Source organism: Semicossyphus pulcher, unplaced genomic scaffold (genome assembly GCF_022749685.1).
Source record: "Semicossyphus pulcher isolate SPU_LCO1_2020_fin unplaced genomic scaffold, fSemPul1.0.p SCAF_4, whole genome shotgun sequence".
NCBI classification, from domain to species: domain Eukaryota; kingdom Metazoa; phylum Chordata; class Actinopteri; order Labriformes; family Labridae; genus Semicossyphus; species Semicossyphus pulcher.
In genome coordinates, this window is record NW_027211715.1 from 18827782 (window position 1) to 18848165 (window position 20384).

Genomic DNA, 20384 nt, shown 5'->3' on the forward strand with positions numbered 1-20384 from the left:
CCCTCCCTCTCTCTCCCTTTTAGGGCTGTGGTGGAGAAGTATCTCTTGGAGAAGTCTCGTTTGGTCTCCAGAGAGAAGAATGAGAGGTGAGGAGGGACAGGGGTGGGTCCTGACCTTTCACCCCCTCTGACCTTCATGGGGCCCTCTGTACAAACATGGGCAGCCTCTGATGGCTGGATATGAAGTTCAACTGTCAGTCTTTAGTCTTCATTTTTTTTACACACACACGTAGGCTCATATTCAGACACTGTACATTGCTTGATTATGCACATATGTCTATAACACTAGCATTAGCTGTCTGTCCTCAGTAGTAGGTAAAGCGATTACCTCATTTTAATGTGACCTTTAGTGACTCATGTTTGTGTGAGATAAGATTACACTTGCAATACAAACAAATGAGAAAGAAAAAATCACTTTCCTGTCTGTCATCTCTGAGAGAGACAGCCCCGCTCAGCATGTTGTCATCTGTTACTCACGGTGACATTCACCACCAGTCTGTTGCTAATTGTGTGACTACAATGCAAACAGTTATTTGGGCTTTAGGTAACAGTTAGAGCGTCAGGGACTGAGCAAATCCACCACTGTCGCTTATTTGTAGTTGTATACATCACAGATTAACTAATCACATTTTCACAACCCTTACCCATTGACTGTCCACACATCAAAACTTTAGCCATGAAGTTTTAAAGTGTTCTAAATACACAAGTCATGTTTTACTCTTTCCATTTTAGAAGCCTACAGATAAAGATACACACCAGCTCTCATGGGGGCTGGTCTATAAAACCACAACCTGCCACTGAGCAGCTCAGCTGAGGCATTTACTATAAAAATACTCTTTAGCTGTTTTGAGTGGGAAGAGTGTTACTCATTCTTATTTCCCATTCACAGATTTTCCCAACTTGTTTTGGAAAGTGTGGCCACTTTCCGTTGACAAGCCCGCCACCGTAACCTTCAGGCTACTTACAGCCTGTGCAGCTACTGTTAATCACCTGGCCTACAGTTGCTGTTGACAGAGCATCGTGTCTGTCTAGTCAGGGAGTGACTCCACTGCATGATGTCATTGTTTGTTAGTGATAAGTGTGGAAATTCATTACTCCCGTGTGCTCTTACAACAAAGCTCTGTCGCCTACCTGCCCACTGATAGCACAAATGGAAAAATGATATCAACATCATTGAGCTCCTGAGATTGCCTTCTGTCTATTAGCTTTTTACAACATGTTGACTCTTCATTTATTACTGAAACCTTCCTTCATTTAGGACCAAAAATATGGATCTCATATCTACTGATTACTGATCACACGATTATTAAACAAACAAATGATGTAAGCGTGTGGGAATAAATCATTCTTTTGGAGAGCAGCATTAAGAAACTTGTGCAGTAATAACCTCATGTGAGTGTAGGCTTTAATAAAGAGGTTTGTTGTCTCTTCAGGAACTACCACGTATTTTACTACCTGTTGTTGGGAGCGTCAGAGGAGGAGAGGAAGGAGTTCAAGCTGCTGCCGCCTGAAGAATACTTCTACCTCAAGCAGGTACAGTACTTCTCCCCTGTCCCACCCAATGACTGTATATAATGGAGCCGACGTAACCATTTCCGCTGACCAAAACACACACTTAAATTACTGAATAAAACCGCAAAGATCCCGCAAGATCAGCATATTTAACACCTTCTTTGTGTTCTCTGAAGCAGACATTCACAGATATGGAAACTTCAATGACTGTAGTGATTGTTTTAGTTACGTCTCCTCTCGCCGCTCCTCCTCTACTCAGATCGGCTGCAGGAGCCGTATTTGTCAGCAGAGCTGTCAATCATCCTTTTTACAGCATCAAATAACTAATTAAAACAAAACTTGTCAGAAAAATGAACACTTGGATGTAAATCAGCCTGATAAGCCTAGCTATAATGACCAAAACCATGAACTTATTTAACGTGTATTTTGATTTTATTGTTTGAGTATCTGTTAGCATAGAGGGCGGGCTTTATAACCTAAACTACAGCCAGTCAGCAGGGGGCGATAGAGATGTTCTGGCTTCACTTTGAGGGAGCTGTCATGTCGTCCATCTTTTTATACAGTCTATGGTTCCACCACATCCAGCAGTTTACAGTCACATCCATTTGATATAAACAGCCACTTGTGTGCGATTTGACCTTTAAGGTAACACTGTAACTCTCTGTGAGTGGACTCTGTATTCATGAAGCCTGAATAAGGCTCCTGAATAAGCTGCTGTTTAAACTCCCAGCTCACTGCTCACATGTGTCCTGCATATTAATGAAGCACTCTTTGTTCCCTCGCTTGCTTCTTATTTCCCTCTTTCCTCACTCTCTTTTTCTTTACCTCTGTCTTTTTCTCTTCTTCATCTCTAATGCATCCTCAATCACCTCTTGTTTTTCCTTGTAGCAAAACTTTAAGATTGAAGATGAGGAAGACCTGCGTCACGACTTCGAAAGGCTGCAGCAGGCTATGGAGATGGTCGGCTTCCTCCCTGCTACCAAGAAACAGTAAGCAAATCTGTGAACATGCTCAGGACAGCGTTATGAAGGACGAGCGTAAATGCTCTTCTTGACATGTTGAAGGGATTGTGTTGCAAATTCATCCTGAAGCATTTTTCCATTCAGCCATGGAAACAGTGGTTATTTTGGTCGGAGCATTGGGTCACATTACCGAACACATAATTACAACAAAGAGTACAAACAGCACGATGGACTGATGTATCTAATGGGCTAATGTAGCAGTTTATTAGAGACAGAGTGCAGATGCAGCCCTAACAATGCTTCTATTCAGTGTTGTAGTTACAGAATACAAACAGATGTTTTAGAACTTTTAGATCTGTTCCTGCATTTGTATTGTGTTATTGTATGATGAGGCTGTGATGTTTCTGTGACTGTGTTACAGGATCTTCTCCGTGCTTTCGGCCATCTTGTATCTGGGCAACGTGACCTACAGGAGGAAGTCGACAGGCCGAGACGAGGGGTTGGACGTGGGACCGCCAGAGGTCCTGGCTACGCTCTCTGACCTGCTAAAGGTAACATTTGCTCTGTGTTTTTGAGGGATTCTTTAGTGTGTTTTATGAGCTGCCTGTGACTGTCAGCATTAACCTATGTGGGTTTGTCCTTCAGGTTAAAGAGGAGCTGCTGGTTGAAGCGCTGACCAAGAGGAAAACGGTTACAGTCAACGACAAGCTGATTCTCCCCTACAGCCACCCGGAGGTACACCAGTGTCCAACTGCACAATGATTGTTGGCTTTGTGTGTCTCCTCCTTCCTCATGCCTTTATAGTAGCTCTCCTTTTCCTCTCATTGTGTTCAATTAAACTTTTATGTACTACCAAAACACACTATGAAATGGCACCTTTGCAACTGTTACATTTATTGATGTTTATGTCATAATATAAAATTCCCCTCTTTCTCCCCTCAGGCTATCACAGCCAGAGACTCCATGGCCAAATCTCTGTACAGCGCCTTGTTCGACTGGATCGTCCTGCGCATCAATCACGCTCTGCTTAACAAGAAAGATATGGAGGAACATGTTCCAGTGAGAAACAAAACACACAACATTACAAAACAATGAAAATGAATAATTTAATGCTATAAGTATTGTTATTTTTCTCTTCTTGGTCCTCACTATTGTTCTGTTTGTGTTCGTGCTCCTCTTTTCCAGTGCTTGTCCATTGGTGTCCTGGACATTTTTGGCTTTGAGGATTTTGAGACCAACAGCTTCGAGCAGTTCTGCATCAACTATGCAAACGAGCAGCTGCAGTATTATTTCAACCACCACATCTTCAATCTGGAGCAGGTGAGGGCTTCTTGTTTCCTTTGACACCCACCCACAGTCTTTTAACATGACACACTGAACAACATACCATCAGCAAATTCTCTCCTCTGCAATTTCAACTTGTGACCTTCTTCTCTGCGCTGTGATTATAATGACTTCTTAAACGGTGACTCATGCAAGCATTTCCTGATCTCTGAAACGAGAAACACTTTCATGAGAGTTAATGTTAGCTTATCTTATCCTTGAGAGTTCTGAGAAAAACGGCAAAAATAACTCAAGATTAGATTCATTGTGAAAATATTTGTGTAGTAGTAAAACAGAATGCTGCTACATCTTTTTAGTATACATACAAATATTTCTTAATACTTTTTACCTATGTGTGATAATTGCATATAAATCATTTATCAATAAATAAAACAATACAGGTTAAAAGAAAAACTGTAGATTTGCACAACATTAATTACACCCAATTCCAAAATGTCCTGTCTTGCCTCATCCAGGAGGAGTACCAAGCAGAGGGAATCACCTGGCACAACATCGACTACACAGACAACGTGGGCTGCATCCACCTCATCAGCAAAAAACCAACCGGCCTACTCTACCTGCTGGATGAGGAGAGCAAGTAAGAACAGTTACACATAATCCACACTCATTCAATCATCAGTAGGAATTGTTTTTGGAAGCTGTCCATTAATCCGTCATTTACTTGTATTGCGTCACTCTTTGTATTTATCCTCCTTTTCCTCCATCTTTTATTCCTCTACTCCAGCTTTCCCCGTGCAACAGATGAAACATTATTAGCCAAATTCAAGCAGCAGCACCAGGGGAACAAATACTTTGTCCCCACACCGGTCATGGAGCCCGCCTTCGTCATTCGACACTTTGCAGGGAAAGTCAAATATCAAATCAAGGTAAGGTCGTCAAAGAAGGACATAAACACTAGAAATATGAATTTTATGTAGTTCCTCTTGAATATGACCTGATGGTGCTGTTTATAATTAATCTGATATATTTGACAGGATTTCCGAGAGAAGAACACAGACCACATGCGTCCAGACATTGTGGCGTTGTTACGGAGTAGTGATCGTGCTTATGTGCGCCAACTCATTGGCATGGACCCGGTGGCCATGTTTCGCTGGGGCATCCTGCGCGCCACCATCAGAGGCATGGCTGCTTTCAATGAAGCTGGCCGCTCCTGGGCGGCCAAAACGTCAGGTAAATTATCAGTGTAATGGTGACTGAGGTTAAATAATCTTCAAAGATTGAAAGTTCTAAGGCTAACTGGTGGTGGGCCTTAATCGTGTTAATGCGAAGCAAAGATGAGTCTTCTTGTTATCTTTCTGTTTATCAGTCAGAATTGTTATGAAGGTGCTATAAGTGGAACACACATTTGCAGTGGGTTCATTGTAGGTAGATAGACAAACGTAGATTTAGACCACACTTAAGGTTCACACGACTCCATTTGTGCAGCTTTTACCACAATGTTCAGGTTGCTGGAGTTTCTCTGCTTTGTAATTAGCTTTTCATGTCAGCACTCAGAGGAGCATGTAGAAACGTGAGGCTTGAGGAGATTTTGAACATTTCAATCCTCCAGACTATTTTTATGCTCTCAGACTCAGCCCTTTGACGTAGGCCCCTTTTTATGTGGATTAACAAGATTAAATAAAGTTAAGACAAAAAGCAAAACAAAAACCGCTACAGTCATGTGACTCTGATCAGCCTTTGTTGTAGCTGAAAGCCTGCTGATGATAACTTGGTTTAACTTTGTTAATTGTTTGTTGTTTCTGTTGTGTTTTAGGTGTTGTCCGTCCAGTCTCCAGAACTCCTTTAGGAGAGCTCCAGCGGTCCAATGCCCCAATAGACAGAATGTACAAGTAAGTTATGTATATGATTTAATATGCAGCATGTCTCACATGATTGTGTTTGGACTTCTTTTCTAACTGTCAGGTCTGTTTCCTCTGGAGGAACCTGTCCGCTATAGTACCTGACATGGAGGCAGACTGTTGGTCCTTTTTACTTTGTTGTCCATAATTTTGTTACTATTCTTTTATGGAATACAGTCGGATCGTTTTTATTAGGATAGAAATGATTAAACGTCCCCCACAGCTACCTGTTTGTTACTCCTTGTTGAAGGTGAAGGAATGTTTTCAAATGGTTGGTGAACTATGGTCCTCCACATTTATCCTGTGGTACTGGATGAGATGAGGAAGGATGATGTCGTAGCACAACTAAACTCTCCTCCGCTGAGATGCTATAACTCATGAGACCTGAAACCACAAACACTGACGAGATGAATCCTTCCACATCTCATCTCAGTCACCCATATCCTCTCCACCTTTTGGTGACCCCGGTGTGTGCGGTTCTCTCCTCTCCCTCTCCCCTCCACAGACGAGCTTCTATGCTCGATTTCTACTTTGATCACTCAGAGGAGCGCCCTCTAGATGCCTTTGAAGACATCTTTGCTAGCTATGAGAGTAAGAAGTAAGTGAAATTGGTTGACAGGAGAAAAGGAATGAAGACATGAGGCCAAGCAGGAAGGAAGTGTGTTTTGTGTTGGGTGATAGATACCGACCGGTTTGCTCCATTTTCTGAGTCTGCTCTCATCGTAAAGTTTGATCTAAGAAGCTGTTGTAATGCCTGCTTCTTCACAAATGAAAGCAGCAGAGGAAGTTCAGGACACTAATATAACACAGTTGCCCTTTACCTCACATTCCCTCACTGTAATCCCCATCCTTTTCTGTAGCTGTGATAATCTCTCTCCATTCTCACGTTTATTATTCTTGCTATAGAGCACAGGAAGGTGTTTGTACTGGCCTACTCTGATTAGCCTCCCGGATTACTTACACCGGCTGTCGAGCTCTGGAAGCACACATGTATTCATGCACTTAAAGAGGCCCCTCGTCAAATAAACGAGCAGAATTAGGAGAGCTTTCTCAAAATGGAAACAAACCATGAAGAATATTTTTAGATCGTTGGGCCCTCTGAATCTTGACCTTACACCTCCTGCTTTCGGATCTGAATCTGAATCATTAAAGGATCCGGCCCTTACCGGATCTGTAAACACAGAGGTGTAGGTGTCAGATTCACTGTGGCTCGTTTACTGTCTGTGTTGCCCATTCCTTCACTGCCTGACCTCTGTTTTCATGGTAAGTATAGATAAGAATTGCATGGACTAGCTCTCGGACACAGGCTCGTTACCATATTAACCTCACCAGACCCCGTGTGCAGTGAAACACTTGTCCGTATTAAAGGACCTTAAATCCAACAGCATCACCAGTAACAACTTACAGCCACACAACCCCAGCATGGAAACAGACAGCCAGCCACACTGAACGTCAGCTCCGCTCTGCATGTTAACTACCACAGTGGCAAGGATATGGGTGTGAATACAAGCCCAAATCTGCCTTTTGTGTCTGTTCTTAGAGGGTTATGGCAGCATGGTTGGGTGGTCTAGTGTGTCTTGTGGCTTTCATGTACATAAACATGAGCGGCGGGAGAACACGTGTTGTGGTTTATTCTTCACGGATGAGCAGAGCATGAAGTTCCTCTTCATATCAGACCCCCAGCCATCCTGAGTGTGTGTGTGTGTTTGTCTTGGGTAACTGCGGTGGTGTGTTTTTCTTCTAAGGTGTCCTAACAGTGGTGTTCTGTCAAAATCCAGCATTACATTTTTTTTTTTTTCCATATCCTTCCTCCTTTTGTCGTTTCTTTCCAAATCTTTCCCCTCCCTCCCTCCCTTCTATGGCTCCTCGTACTTCCCTCCTATTTCCCTCTCCACACTGGGTGTGTTACTGTGGTGTGATCAGAGACATGCATGCAGAAATCATCAGCTCCATTAAGAACTTGCAGCTGGATGGTGAGGACCCTCGCAAGCTGCTGCAGTCCTGGGGTCGCCTGCGCTTCCCTCGACACGTCCTTCAGTGAGTCTGCAGACAGACGCGGCATCAGCTCCTCTTCAGATCAGTCTAGTCTTGCCGGCTCAGGCAGAACATGCTCCTTTAAATTATTCCTAGTTTAACATCATTTATAGCCCCCTTATAGATCAAACACACTCCTGTTTCATCAACAGACACCATTATCAGCTCTATTTATAGATACTCTAGAACTGAAATGCCTTAAATACTTTCATCACCTGCTGCATGAACATTAGAAGAGTTTCCTGGCATGTGAGGTCTTTTGGAGCATCTTGTGGAAATATGTCCCAGCAGCCACACGGCACATTCGAATTTACAGCTTATTCTGCAGTCAGACATTTAGTGTTTAGTGAAGATCGCAAAAGAGCATGTTTGTCTGAGTATCGTGTGTCTCTGCTGGGCTGATTATTAGAGTTACATCCCATCTCCTGCAGCTAACGCCCTTCTCCCTTTCCTCCTCTTGTCCGTTATCCTTCCCCTCTTTCTCAATTATGCGCTCTCTCTGCCCGTCATTCATCCCGTCTTCCAGGTTCAGCCCTTGATTTCATCACTGACTGACAGCGCATGAAGGAGTCAGCCGTCCGTACTAACCCGGCTTCATGTGCTCCATCAACTACTTGCTCCATCCTCGTGCCTCAGGCCATTAAGGCTTTCAATCACTTTGACTCACCCATCTTTCTTTCTTTTTACAGGAAAAACAAGAACACCAAACAGAGGCAGGTCATCCCCAAGGTGAGCCTGACTAAAGAGCCAAGATATAGGGGCAGATAAGATGATATACTGTTTGAGATTTGAGATTTGATTACCATCATTCATGAGTCATAATGAGTGCAGGTAGGAAATGAATATCGTCTTTACCTGCTGTGCAGAGTTTGCTGGATTCTCGCTCTCTGAAGTTCATTGTGGGCCTGACGCTGCACGATCGCACTACCAAGTCTTTGCTCCACTTGCACAAGAAGAAGAAGCCCCCCAGCATCAGTGCCCAGTTTCAGGTAACATCGCCTGCAGCAGCTTGAAAGTTACGCTCGGATCAAATGCCAAACACACCCTCAAGTAGGCTTTTTGAATCTTCAACAAACCCCTTTCCTTGTTTTCTCCAGACGTCTCTGACCAAACTGTTGGAGACTCTGAACAGAGCCGAGCCTTTCTTCATCCGCTGTATCCGCTCCAACGCTCAGAAGGTACGACTTTTGTACAACATTTGTTTTTGTTTTTATAATCTGTGTTGGAAGATTACATAGTGAATTTTTCTTCCAGCTTAAAGACATTACAGGAGGTCATTTTAGTCTATATTGTTGCAACATAATAAAGTTATTAACCCTGTGGAAACATTATTTTACGTAATGACAGTATTAAGACACATTTAAATACACGTTTAATCTCAAGAGTAAATATGATTACAAAGTTTGTTGCTCTAATCAATGACATAGAATATTTTGAAAACATTTCTCATTTATGGTCATAATGATTATTGTTTAACTGATAAGTATAGATATATGAATGGTAAGTGTAACTGGTTCCTGTGCCATTGTTTATGAGCAGAAGGAGATGTATCTGGATGAAGCCTTGGTGGTTCAGCAGTTGCGATACACAGGAATGCTGGAAACTGTTCGCATCAGGAGGTCAGGCTACGGAGCCAAGTACACATTCCAGGTACAGTAAATTTACCGCACATGCTAGTATCACACCAGGAACTGAAAATGTAACATTGATGTTGAACAGGATTTGATGCAAAAATACTACAAACACAAATGAAGACGGCATTAAAAAATATGTATTTCAAGTCTATCTCCTAAGTCACTCCAATCTGGATATAAAAAAAATTATGTTAAAGTCCTAAATATATTCTCCAGAGCTTCCCTTGTCTTAATGATAAGAATTGCTGATGACAATGATATCGTTTAATACTGGGCATTGGGTTTTGACTATTTATTTCAACCACAAAAGTCCCCTTTTGGACACTTATTCTTAATCACCTGTCTTGTTGTCCCTGCAGGAGTTCATTGAGCAGTTCAGGGTTTTGCTGCCAAAGAACGCCGCTGCCTCTAAAGACGACATCTCAGCGCTGCTTGATAAGAAAATGGGCCTGGACCCAACCACATACCAGATTGGCAAAACAAAGGTACACCTCTGAACTCCTCTCATTGAGTTTTATTCTTTCAGTACACCTTTAGACCTCCGTCCTTTGTCCTTCTCTGCATGTAAACTTTGCTTTGTTCTCTCTGTTCAGGTGTTCTTGAAGGAGCTGGAGCGACAGCAGCTGCAGGACACGCTGCACAAGGATGTAATGCGCAAGATCATCTACCTTCAGCGCTGGTTCAGAGCTCGCCTGCAGAGGAAGGAGTTTCTGGATATGAGACAGGCAGCCACCTTGATTCAGGTATGTTCAAAAATTTAATCTGTGATTTTGCTATATTTTTTTTGTGTTCAACATTTAGGTGTGTAATACTGGCCTGTTCCCTGTCCTCCTACTTAGCATTCATGGCGCAGGTACTGCAAAGAGGAGAAACAGCGACAGGCAGCCACTGTGATCCAGGCTGTGTGGAGAGGACACCGGCAGAGATCAGAGTATCACCTCCAAAGACAGGGAGCGACTAAAATACAAGCCCTGGTCAGAGGACACTCAGCACGCAGAAGGTAACAACACAAAGACATTAGAAAGTCATATCAGATGGATATGCAATGCTCTTAATAGTTTTTTAAACGTTTTTGAGGTGTCATATTTATGTTTTGGTTATTGCAGGTGCCAGTCCATGCGTGAGGATAAACAAAGGAAGGAGGAGGAGGAGAAAGAAGCCCAGAAAAGGGCAGAAGAAGAGGAAATACGGAGGAGGGAAGAGGAGGAGGAGGAAGCAAGGAGAATAGCAGAGGAGGAGGAAGAAAGGAGGAGGATGGAGGAAGAAGCAAGGGAAAAGGCTGAGGAGGAGGAAGCAAGGAGGAAAGCAGAGGAAGAGGAGGCTGCTCAGGAGGCGCAGAAAAAGAGAGAGTCAAGTGAGCCTCAGACGAGAGAGGATCCAGATATAGAGCTGGTCACAGAGGAGATGCTGGATGAAAACCTCCCCGTCCAGGAGACAGAGGAGGACAGAGAGGTTAATACAAGCTCACACACAGAGGAGGAACAGGGCAAGGAGGAGGAGCTGGAGGACGGGGAATTGGTTTCGGAAACAAACGGTACCCAAGGTGAGGCTGGACCTCAGCTGGATGAAAAAGAGAAAGATGTGGAGACACTAGAAGAGTCTGCTTCAAATCCTGCTCTACCCTCTGATGGGGACACCTCCCACGCACTTACACTCACATCTCCAGGTGAAGAGATGGATAAACAGCCTCCGAGCGATACCTCCACACCTTCTGAACAAAAGGGAGTACAGCCTGCAGCTGTCAACAGGGGCCAGTCTTCCAGGAGCCAGGAGAAGAGAGAGCAGAGAAGACGAAGAGGACTAGAGCACAACCAGAGAGAGACTGAACGAGCCTCCTCATCCACAGCCAGCAGCAAGGATCAACCGTCACAGCCGAAGAGCAAAAATCAGGAGGCCTCCAAGCTAAAAGAGCGGGTGGACAGCAAGGAGCTGGACCAGTACACGTTTGTGGCCTGGAAAATGAAGGAAGACAAAGGAGGGAAGAAGGAGGCAAAAGCTTCTGCTGCTTCTGCCAATCCTGTTCGTCCAACGACGTTATCCTTGCAGCCCGCCGACCCCGTGCCCGACAGAAACGGTTTGGGCGAGGCTGCCGGAGCAGCGAACCTGCAGCGCCGTCCTGGGGCGATTAAGGAGAAGCCGGAGAAGTGGAGGGGAAGGAGGAGTGATGGAGAAATCTCAGAGAACACCAGCCCTACTCCTCCTCACAACAAGGAGGAAAGGAGGAAAAAACTGTACGTCTTATTCTCAGACCTACACGCCTGTTTTATTCTTTTGACATAAACTATTTAATATGTTTATTTGATCCATTCTCTCATATATTGTGTTTTTCTGTCTGTCCGTCTGCAGGAGGGATACAGCCTCCTCATCAGTTGACAGTTTGTCTCCAGGCTCTGAGGGAGCTGGAGCTATTTCAGGCAGAGAGGTATTTATAATATTCATCTGTTGAAGTTTAAAACGACTCATTTTAGAAGTTCAAATGTGTTTTTGGAACAGTTGACACTGAAATGGCATCACTTGTAATTTGTTTTGCGTTCTGCAGTTGATTTCCCCCTCAGACAGCCACAGTGACGGCTCCAAGGGAAGCTCCTTCAGAAGGAGACACACGGACAGTTCTGGTCACCAAGACTCGGCACACTCCATCCCATCGACACCAGACAGGTACTGACCTGACCTGACCTGTAGGCTAGTGTTCTGGTGATGGCATGCAGAAGAAAAAAGGAAAACTCTGTAACAGTGAATCATCCTCAGTTTCATCTTTACCCATTGCAATGTCTGCTTGAGTCAGACTGTTTATAGGAAAACTCTTTGACTTGTGTAAACTCTCCTCAGCTTCTTGTGAGGTGTTGCACGTTCGCAGCAAGAATTCCTGATAATTGAATCAACACAGACTAGATTTATACTCTGGAAATGTATGTTTAAGTTACTAGGAAAGGGCTTTATTAGACGGAGGCATCGTCTCAAGACGCCGAAGTTTGAACATGCAGCACTGAAATTATTGTGTAGTCTAAAAGGCAGCTTAGTTCGTAAATTATTTGTTTTGCCTGTTGCCAAGAGACAACCCAGTGAATTACAAACAGGCACATGATTAAAAGCTCAAAACAAACCCTGTGAGATGTGACATAAATCCACACTGAAAAATCTCTTCAGGGAAATTTGCTGACCCCAATGTCCCAGTTTGGGATCCATACCTCTATCTATTCATAGAGCATGACCATTATTTTCAACAGTATAAGTCATTTTGGTATCACACAACTGTTTAAATAGATTCATGAATGTTCTTCACAGCTTCCTGTGTTTCTGTGCCCTGCAGGTCAGGGGGTTTCTTCAGCAAGATTTTGAAAAAGCGACCACACAAAGAGGCGCAGACTCCAGACAACGGAGAGTTGACCTTCGCTCAGGGTCTCAATGAGAGGTCAACAGGTGGTGAAGGTAAACAATGCAAACAGGGGACTTTTCAGTTTGTGCTCGTCAAACTATCGAGACATTTTAGTAAAAACATGAACAGAGAGATTCACGTTATTACTTTTATTACATATTTTGTGGTGTTCAATATTGAGATTGATACCATTAAACACAAACTCCACCACAGCTGCTGGACGGCTGCAGTCCTCTTCATCACACTTCTTGAAGTGCAAAGAAAACACAGGTGTTTTATCACTGTTATTCCCAGGCCTTAACTTCTCCTGCTGTTTGCTTTCAGAGAAAACATTGACCTGTGCAGGATCACACTCATTGCTATGAGAGTAACTTTACTCTCGGTTTCCTCCATGTCACTTATGGCCTCTGTACATTCTGCATTAGAGAGTTCAGTTTAAAACAAACTGAAATTCATTCATTCACCTTTCTCCTCTTAATCCAATCATAATCCAAAGACATTTTCCCTTACTTCCAGCCCTGACGTCAGGACATAGCGAGCGTGCTGGTAAAGGTTTGGGACGCAATCCCACCATAAAGATCAGTCGTGCCACTCGGGTCTCTGAGCAGTGGAACGCCTCGCTCGATCGGGAAATCACTAATGCCAACGAGCTCCGACACCTCGACGAATTTCTGGGCAACCAGGTAAATGAAAGGCGACCAGGTTTTTGCTTTTTGTAGGAATGTTTTATGTCTTCTTTATCAACAACAAACTTTTTTTTGTCCTTTTTATAGGTGAATGATTTCCGCTCCAGGGGGAAGTCGCTGTCAGCCACAGAGGCCATCTTTGTAACAGCCACCATGCAATTCAGAGAGACTATCAAAGCCATGTATTCCCTCCCAGTGAGTCTGAGTCTGCAGGCACATCACGCACACATAATGCTAACTACTCAAAGCTCATTCTCACCATCCTCCCCTCATTTTCTCTCCCGCCACCTTAACTTGACCAGAAACCCATCATTGGCTACAAAGGTCTGATGACGGGCTACCAGAACAAAGTGATCCACCTGGCGGGCGACAAGCAGAAAGGAGAAGTCCAACTGGTGGTCAACCTGTTCCAGTCAGTGCTGGACGGCTTCATCAGGGGAGAGATGAAGAAGGAGGAGGCGGAGCCTGCAAAGGTGAAACACTGAGATGCATCACCAGTCTGTCTTATTGTTAAAATACAGAAAAGTAATGTAAACGTGCTCGTGCTCTCTTTTTTCAGCCTGCTAAAGCTCGGAAGAAGAGGAGGAAAAAAGATAAAAATGTAAGAATGCAGAGTTGAAATTTGCACATTTCCATTTTATTTTAATAGTGATTTGTAATGAAATTAAAATCCTGATTTGTAATTGACTGTGCTGTTAGATGGAGAGCCCCCTGGATCATATTTTCGTCAACTATCAGGTCAACATTATGCAGTCATGTGACCAGTGCACCTCTTACATCTGGGGCATGGAGAAGGCCTACATGTGCAGCTGTGAGTTTACACTCTAAGAAAAGTCTATTTTTCTTTTAAGCTGTTATTTTTATAATAGAAATTTAAAAGAATATAACCTAAAGAAATGTTTTCCTTCTCTAATTTTTTTTTTACTGTTACAGATTGTAAAATGGTGTGTCACAAGAAGTGCCTCTGCAAAATCGTCACCGACTGCACCACCTTCTGTGTCAAAAAGGTAAGTGTTTATTTTTAGAAGCAGCAGGCCTGGATTAATGATGTGCTCATGATATATAGGGGTTCAGAGTGAGGCTGTGGCTTATACAGAGAGTCTGTGTCCTACTTTAAGCTCGCCGCTGTTCCACTAGTCTGAACCATATTTCCTCTTGAAGTCTATAACACGGCACTTGTAGTTTTCTTTCTGTATTATAAGATCGGTGACTTGATCGTAAAATGGAGGAATTGTTACTAATATAGCTTAGATTATGGACAAACCTATTCTCTGTGTGACTGAATCTGCAGAGTGATGAGGAGTCCGGTGGTCAGCACTTCGGCGTGCGAGTGTGTCACCTGGTCAGTGATAAAAACCCAGTACCGATGGTGCTGGAGATGATGCTGGAGCACGTGGAGATGCATGGCCTCTACACCGAGGGCATCTACCGCAAGTCTGGATCTGCAAACCGCATGAAAGAGCTGCACCAACGCCTGGAGACCGGTTAGACTCCTCCCCTCTGACTCTACACATAAAAAACTCTCATGGCTCTTTAACTGATTGTTCTGTCGATGTGTTTAGACCCCCACCTGGTCTGCCTGGAAGACTATCCCATCCACACAGTTACGGGCCTGGTGAAACAGTGGCTGAGGGAGCTTCCAGATCCACTCATGACCTTCACACATTACAATGACTTCCTGCATGCAGTGGGTGAGGAGGGCGTTCACCACCAGGGGGCAGCAAATAACAATACACAATCTTTGTGCTGGACTTTTGTTTTCCTAATCTGCTGATGGGTTTACTTTCAATGAATTGTAGTTTGATGGAGCTAAAATTTGATATGAAATATGAAAAATATGCATCATTCTGGATCAAAAAAGCAACCGAGGCATTTTTAAATCTAATATGGACCATAAGTGATCATTGTTGACTTATTGTGTGTATTATCCTCTCTGTAGAACTACCAGAGAAGCAGGAACAGCTTCAAGCTGTATACAAAGTGCTGGAAGAGCTTCCTACAGCAAACTTCAACACATTGGAGAGACTTGTCTTCCACCTCGTCAGGTAGAAATTCTCTCGTTGTGTAGCCCTTGTATTGCACTTAATAGATCTTTTATAGCTGAAATGTAACTTTGATTATACAAAATAAATGCTAATATCCACTGAATTGTTTTGCAGGGTGTGTAAAGAGGAGGCTCACAATCGTATGTCTCCTAACTCATTGGCCATAGTTTTTGCCCCGTGTATCCTGCGCTGCCCAGACAGCGCTGACCCGCTTCTCAGCATGAAGGACGTTGCCAAGACCACCACGTAAGGCTGACATGAAGGCAAAGATAATAGAAACGACATAAATAGAAATCACATATTAAGAAGTGCATTACATGTATGGCACATGCTCCTCCTCTTGCAGGTGTGTCGAGATGATAATCAATGAGCAGATCAGACGCTACAACGAGAAGATGGAGGAGATCGAGCAGCTGGAGTACGCTGAGGCTCTGGCAGTGAACCAGCTCAAACTGAAGAGACAGAACACGGTGAGTAACGAAGCCCTGCCTCAGTCTGGATTTCTTTTATGTGATTAATTGTCATCTCAATAACATGGAAACAACATCAAGTCTTACATTGTTGCTCACACCTGGATAATGTTTAATAATTTGAGAAGTCACATATTAATAATTCCTGGTTATATGATGAATTCAGGAAAGATTTACTAGTAGATATAATTCAAATCTTACAATAGCCGCGGTTACAGAAACTGTCCTCAGGTTACATGGGTAACATGGCCGATGTTCCTTGTCTCTCTTTAGCACTTCTGGCATTTACCTCTCAGGTTCTCAGCTCCTTACAAAGGAGTGGTGGTATGTATCATCGAGCTCTCCTAGCACAGTAGTTCTAGTAGTCGTAGTGTGTATCAGAGTGCCATGTAGAAGCGCCTGTGCATGGCATGTTAGATGTGGGTGGCGCTCTGGCTGTTTGGTTTTTTTTTTACTCTTTTTTTTCCCCCATAATCCCTTTTACCCTTCCTCACTAACCGGTAGTAGTTTGCATGTTGCTGTGCGTTTATCCTTGTTCTCTTCATGAGAGGACAAGATGGTTCTGGGTTGGTGTGGTAATAATACTTTATTGTTGTTTAACTGGACGACAGTGTGAGTTTAAAGCTTTTTTTTCTTTGATGTTCCTGGATTGTGGTGATGTGTCTTTTTTTAACTTTTATTACATCTCAAAATGGACGTTTTGCAGATGTAAACTCTTCACACTGTGCTGTTGTGAGACAGTGGATGTTTAGCTTTCTTCTTCACTACCTAGACATTATTTGGTTTTTCAGACGTGCTGCAGGAATGATGTGCAGATGCATGATTGCAACAGGCACCACCTAGCCTCCTCTTTTTTCATCACTAACAAAATCAGTTTCAGATTGGGGTCGAAAGCTGGGTGTTTGTGAGGAAAGTTTGTTCAGTCTGTGAGTGATGTTCTGCTTTCTGCAGGTGCACGAGAAGGTCAGCTCAGATCTCAGCGTGGTCCCTGAGAACGAGCCGCTGGACTCCGACACAGAGGCTGAGAAGAACTTGGTGGAACGCATCAAGTCCATCAAACAGGAGAAGTAAGGATGCTCTTTGTATTTTTCTATTCACCCCATGTGTAGCATCCTTCTCCAGCCTCTCATCTCCTCATCCTTCCTCCTGCAGAGAGGATCTGGCCTGCAGACTCCCAGAGATGGAGCAGCCCGGCTCTGACCAGGAGAACTTGGACTCCGAAGCCTCTCTGAGCTCTGAGAGTCTTCTGGACGAGCAGCAGCGCTCTTCCGTCCACAGCTCCGAGCCTGAAGGTCAGTATTAAGGTATAGTCCCACCTCCTCTTACCTGTGTCTCTCACTCACCTGTGGGTTTCTGACCAGACCACGGGGCCGCTGGGTTTGGCCCTTCCTGTCTTTTGTGGTGCAGGTCTGGACCAGTGATGGTGAAGGGGGCGGTGACGTCTGCTCTGTAACAAAGCAGGTCGGAGGAACAGCAACCGTGTTTGTGTGTTTTTGTGTTTGTCTGCACACCCATGTATGCATGTAAATGCATGTAAGGCACATAAGCATGCTCAAATCTAACCTAAATTACTTAACTGGACATTTGGAATGACGTATCGGATCAAACTTCTTGTGCCTCACTGAACAGTTTGGGTAGATAACATGGTTGCATGATCTTCCACTGATCTTTACACTCTCAGTATTTTTTGTGTAAATTCAAATACCTTTGAGGAAAACACGTCTGTCTTTTTTCTTTCCTCTTTTCCAGGACATGGTGGCTCCCACCTGAGAAGATTCAGGCCAGCTTGTCCACCCAAACCACCAGACCTGGCTCAGCGCCCTAAAGCCCCCAGTGGACGCGTCTCTATGTCGACACTCACCCCCGCTAGCTCCACCTCCTCTGTGTTCAGCTGCGCTTCTTCAACCTCCGAATCCTTTAGCTCTTCCTACAGGCACCCACTGCACCGCCGCAACCCCATCATCCCCGGCACAGTTAAACTCCCCCACGGCGTCCTCTCCAAGTCCGCATCTTCGAGTTCCCCTCCTGGAAGCCGAGCGTCGCAGTACTCGGTCAGGAGAAGGGAGCAGCCCGGCCGCCGCAAAGACAGCACCCAGTCGCTGTACATCGACAGCCCGGAGAGTGACCTATTGTTGCAATTTTCCTCCTGCCCTCCCTCCACTTCTGCTTCCTTCTGCTCCATCGCCATGGTTACACCTGCTCCTCAGCACCAGCACAAAAACGCACAGGAGTCTAAGGGCCAGAGACGATTTTCTGACCCAGACATACCTTATATGGACGATGATGCCTGACCAGGGCAGAACAGAAATAGTTACAAACCCATAAAAGAAAAAAGGACATACGTAGAAATGACTTACATTGTTGCCACAGATGACAATGATGGATTGTACAGAACGAGGCGATTACAGAGATGTGCAGAATCCACAGCGGCTCTACAAAGTCATACAGGAGTGGCACAAAGTGGAGGCTTTTCCAGTTGCTGTTGTCTGTTGGAAACAATCAAGGAACTTTAAATGTGTCCAAAGTCTTGTTGTCCTTGATGACAGTAAAAATAATTGGACATGAAATTGCCAAGCACCTTTTCTACCATTTTAATATGTTACGGTTAATGTTGATGAATTCACTCGAGACAGAGGCCTGTTCCTATAGCCTCATAATGTCGGACCAGCCATTATTTTTCTTTCTCCTTAAACACATTTGTGCTAATTCAAGGAAATATTGCAGGTTTCCAGCCGCACTTTTCATTCATTAGTTCTCCTAATGAGCAAAAACCTGCTCCCTGAACTGTTAGCTAGTGCCTTTGTTTATGTACAGTCAGCTGATAATTTCTCATTTCTTCGCAATGTTATGGATGGTGCTCGCAGAGGGAGGGAGGGACATTCGGGATAAAGAGAGGGCACCTTTGTCTCAGACTTTTGTTTAATTTTCTGCACTGGCACAAGACATTTTTGAAACAAGGACCTAAGCAAGCACATTGTGACTGTTTTAAAGCTGCCACGTCACAACCGATGCAAAGGACAACAGTGTCTTTCCACCGTAACCATCGACCTGTCACACAACAAGCCCCTGTTAGGAAACCGCACACAGCAAAGGGAAATGGGGGCAGCACACGCCACTTTTTCCTCTGAAATAATAAAAACACAAACCCAGCCTTGATGCAACAGCCGTGCCACGTTGTCTCTAAATACCCAAAGTCCTTGAACTCACCTTTCCCTTTTTCTAAAATGGACTTGGCTTCAGTCAGCTGTAGCGTACCTGCCAGTCACAGTCAACAGTCCCATAACGAGCAGGTTCTGCTGAAGCACGGCTTTGGCTGACTTTGTATGAAATGTAATACTAATGTTTTCCTCTGACTGCTGTTGAATGATGTCTGTTAGTTTGTCTGGATAATGAGGAAGCTGTTCTGATGTGTAATGTGTCACAGAGAGTGTATGGTTGGGACTGAATGACGTGAACTGTAATGGTTATTAGTATTAACATGACAATACAGAACGTGATGCTTGTAACATGTGCTGCTGTGTGCTTTTATCAGGTACAGACAACAACCGTGTTGATACTACAAACACCGTTTTATACAGTAGAAGATGAAGAAAATGTCTCCTCCATAAATAAGTCTTCAAAAGACTAAAACCACCAATGCTTTGAAGAGGGATATAAATGTAGAAACACATTTGCAAATTAATTAAAAATGATTTCATGTACTTCCATTTTTATATTCAGACAAATGCACCTGAATGTTGTTTAAATCCTGCAGTATGAACATACATACTTCAAACAGCCTCATTGCCGTCTCATGTTGGGGAACACATATAGGATGGTGTTATCGAAAGTGTGGATAACAGTAAGTCAAAATAGTTCCATTGCATGAAAACCACTAACCGAAGGGTTAAGATTTTAGCTGAGGAAAATATTAATCAGTTAAATTTTACATTCAGTCTTACCAACAGTTTTCAATGTAAAAGATTGTTACAGCAAACATCGACACAATGTCTTTGGCAGATTAACTCATAAGACATTTTGAAATGTGTACTAATGTGAATTAAGTTTCTAAAAATGCTGATCCTACTACGCCCTAGTGGAGAAAAGACAAAGCAAGTGGACATCAATGCACTTTTTTAATTGAAAGAAATGTTGGAGCCTTCAGGATCAACAGGTAAGTAATACTAACTGTGCAGAACAACAGAAGATAAACATCTGTTTTCATGCTGAGAATTAGAGAACTGCTTTAAAATCCTTTGTTGAATTTTAGTCACATTTTCTGATCAGTCTGATCGCATTTTCTTTACTGTAGATGCACCTGCAATTTAAATGACCAGGAATTAGTTCTTCATACTATGGTTTATTACAAATGATCTGAGATTTAAACAAGTCGGAGCCATGTTTTTGGATAATGTGACCTCACCAAACTTCTTGCACTGTTTAAAATGATAAAGTAAAATGTGTCACTAATGTGCAATCAAGCTTCAAACTCACACAGTCCTAAT

At 43.6% G+C, this 20384-nt stretch overlaps 1 protein-coding gene across 8 annotated transcripts in view; it reads left to right on the plus strand.

The window, feature by feature from the left end:
* LOC138606854 (myosin IXB) overlaps positions 1–19406 on the plus strand; it is a 52985-nt gene extending 33579 nt beyond the window's left edge. The window contains exons 6-44 of one of the 8 annotated variants that reach the window (XM_069679320.1): positions 24–86; positions 1433–1532; positions 2400–2500; positions 2895–3024; positions 3119–3208; positions 3416–3532; positions 3659–3793; positions 4273–4394; positions 4542–4683; positions 4792–4987; positions 5571–5646; positions 7579–7692; positions 8379–8418; positions 8556–8678; positions 8787–8867; positions 9229–9339; positions 9683–9808; positions 9917–10066; positions 10163–10323; positions 10430–11554; positions 11670–11745; positions 11863–11981; positions 12634–12752; positions 13216–13382; positions 13473–13580; positions 13688–13858; positions 13945–13986; positions 14085–14196; positions 14319–14392; positions 14677–14869; positions 14948–15076; positions 15325–15430; positions 15545–15676; positions 15777–15900; positions 16174–16224; positions 16852–16967; positions 17053–17192; positions 17308–17361; positions 17650–17732. In XM_069679320.1, the coding sequence (XP_069535421.1) occupies positions 24–86; positions 1433–1532; positions 2400–2500; positions 2895–3024; positions 3119–3208; positions 3416–3532; positions 3659–3793; positions 4273–4394; positions 4542–4683; positions 4792–4987; positions 5571–5646; positions 7579–7692; positions 8379–8418; positions 8556–8678; positions 8787–8867; positions 9229–9339; positions 9683–9808; positions 9917–10066; positions 10163–10323; positions 10430–11554; positions 11670–11745; positions 11863–11981; positions 12634–12752; positions 13216–13382; positions 13473–13580; positions 13688–13858; positions 13945–13986; positions 14085–14196; positions 14319–14392; positions 14677–14869; positions 14948–15076; positions 15325–15430; positions 15545–15676; positions 15777–15900; positions 16174–16224; positions 16852–16967; positions 17053–17192; positions 17308–17321 (5296 nt within the window). In that variant the 3' untranslated portion in view covers positions 17322–17361; positions 17650–17732. Of the gene's footprint in view, positions 1–23; positions 87–1432; positions 1533–2399; positions 2501–2894; positions 3025–3118; positions 3209–3415; positions 3533–3658; positions 3794–4272; positions 4395–4541; positions 4684–4791; positions 4988–5570; positions 5647–6160; positions 6254–7578; positions 7693–8378; positions 8419–8555; positions 8679–8786; positions 8868–9228; positions 9340–9682; positions 9809–9916; positions 10067–10162; positions 10324–10429; positions 11555–11669; positions 11746–11862; positions 11982–12633; positions 12753–13215; positions 13383–13472; positions 13581–13687; positions 13859–13944; positions 13987–14084; positions 14197–14318; positions 14393–14676; positions 14870–14947; positions 15077–15324; positions 15431–15544; positions 15677–15776; positions 15901–16173; positions 16225–16851; positions 16968–17052; positions 17205–17307; positions 17362–17649 lie in introns of all 8 variants that reach the window. The other 7 variants (XM_069679317.1, XM_069679316.1, XM_069679321.1 and 4 more) reach the window with 7 other exon arrangements.
* The last annotated feature ends 978 nt before the right edge of the window (positions 19407–20384 follow it).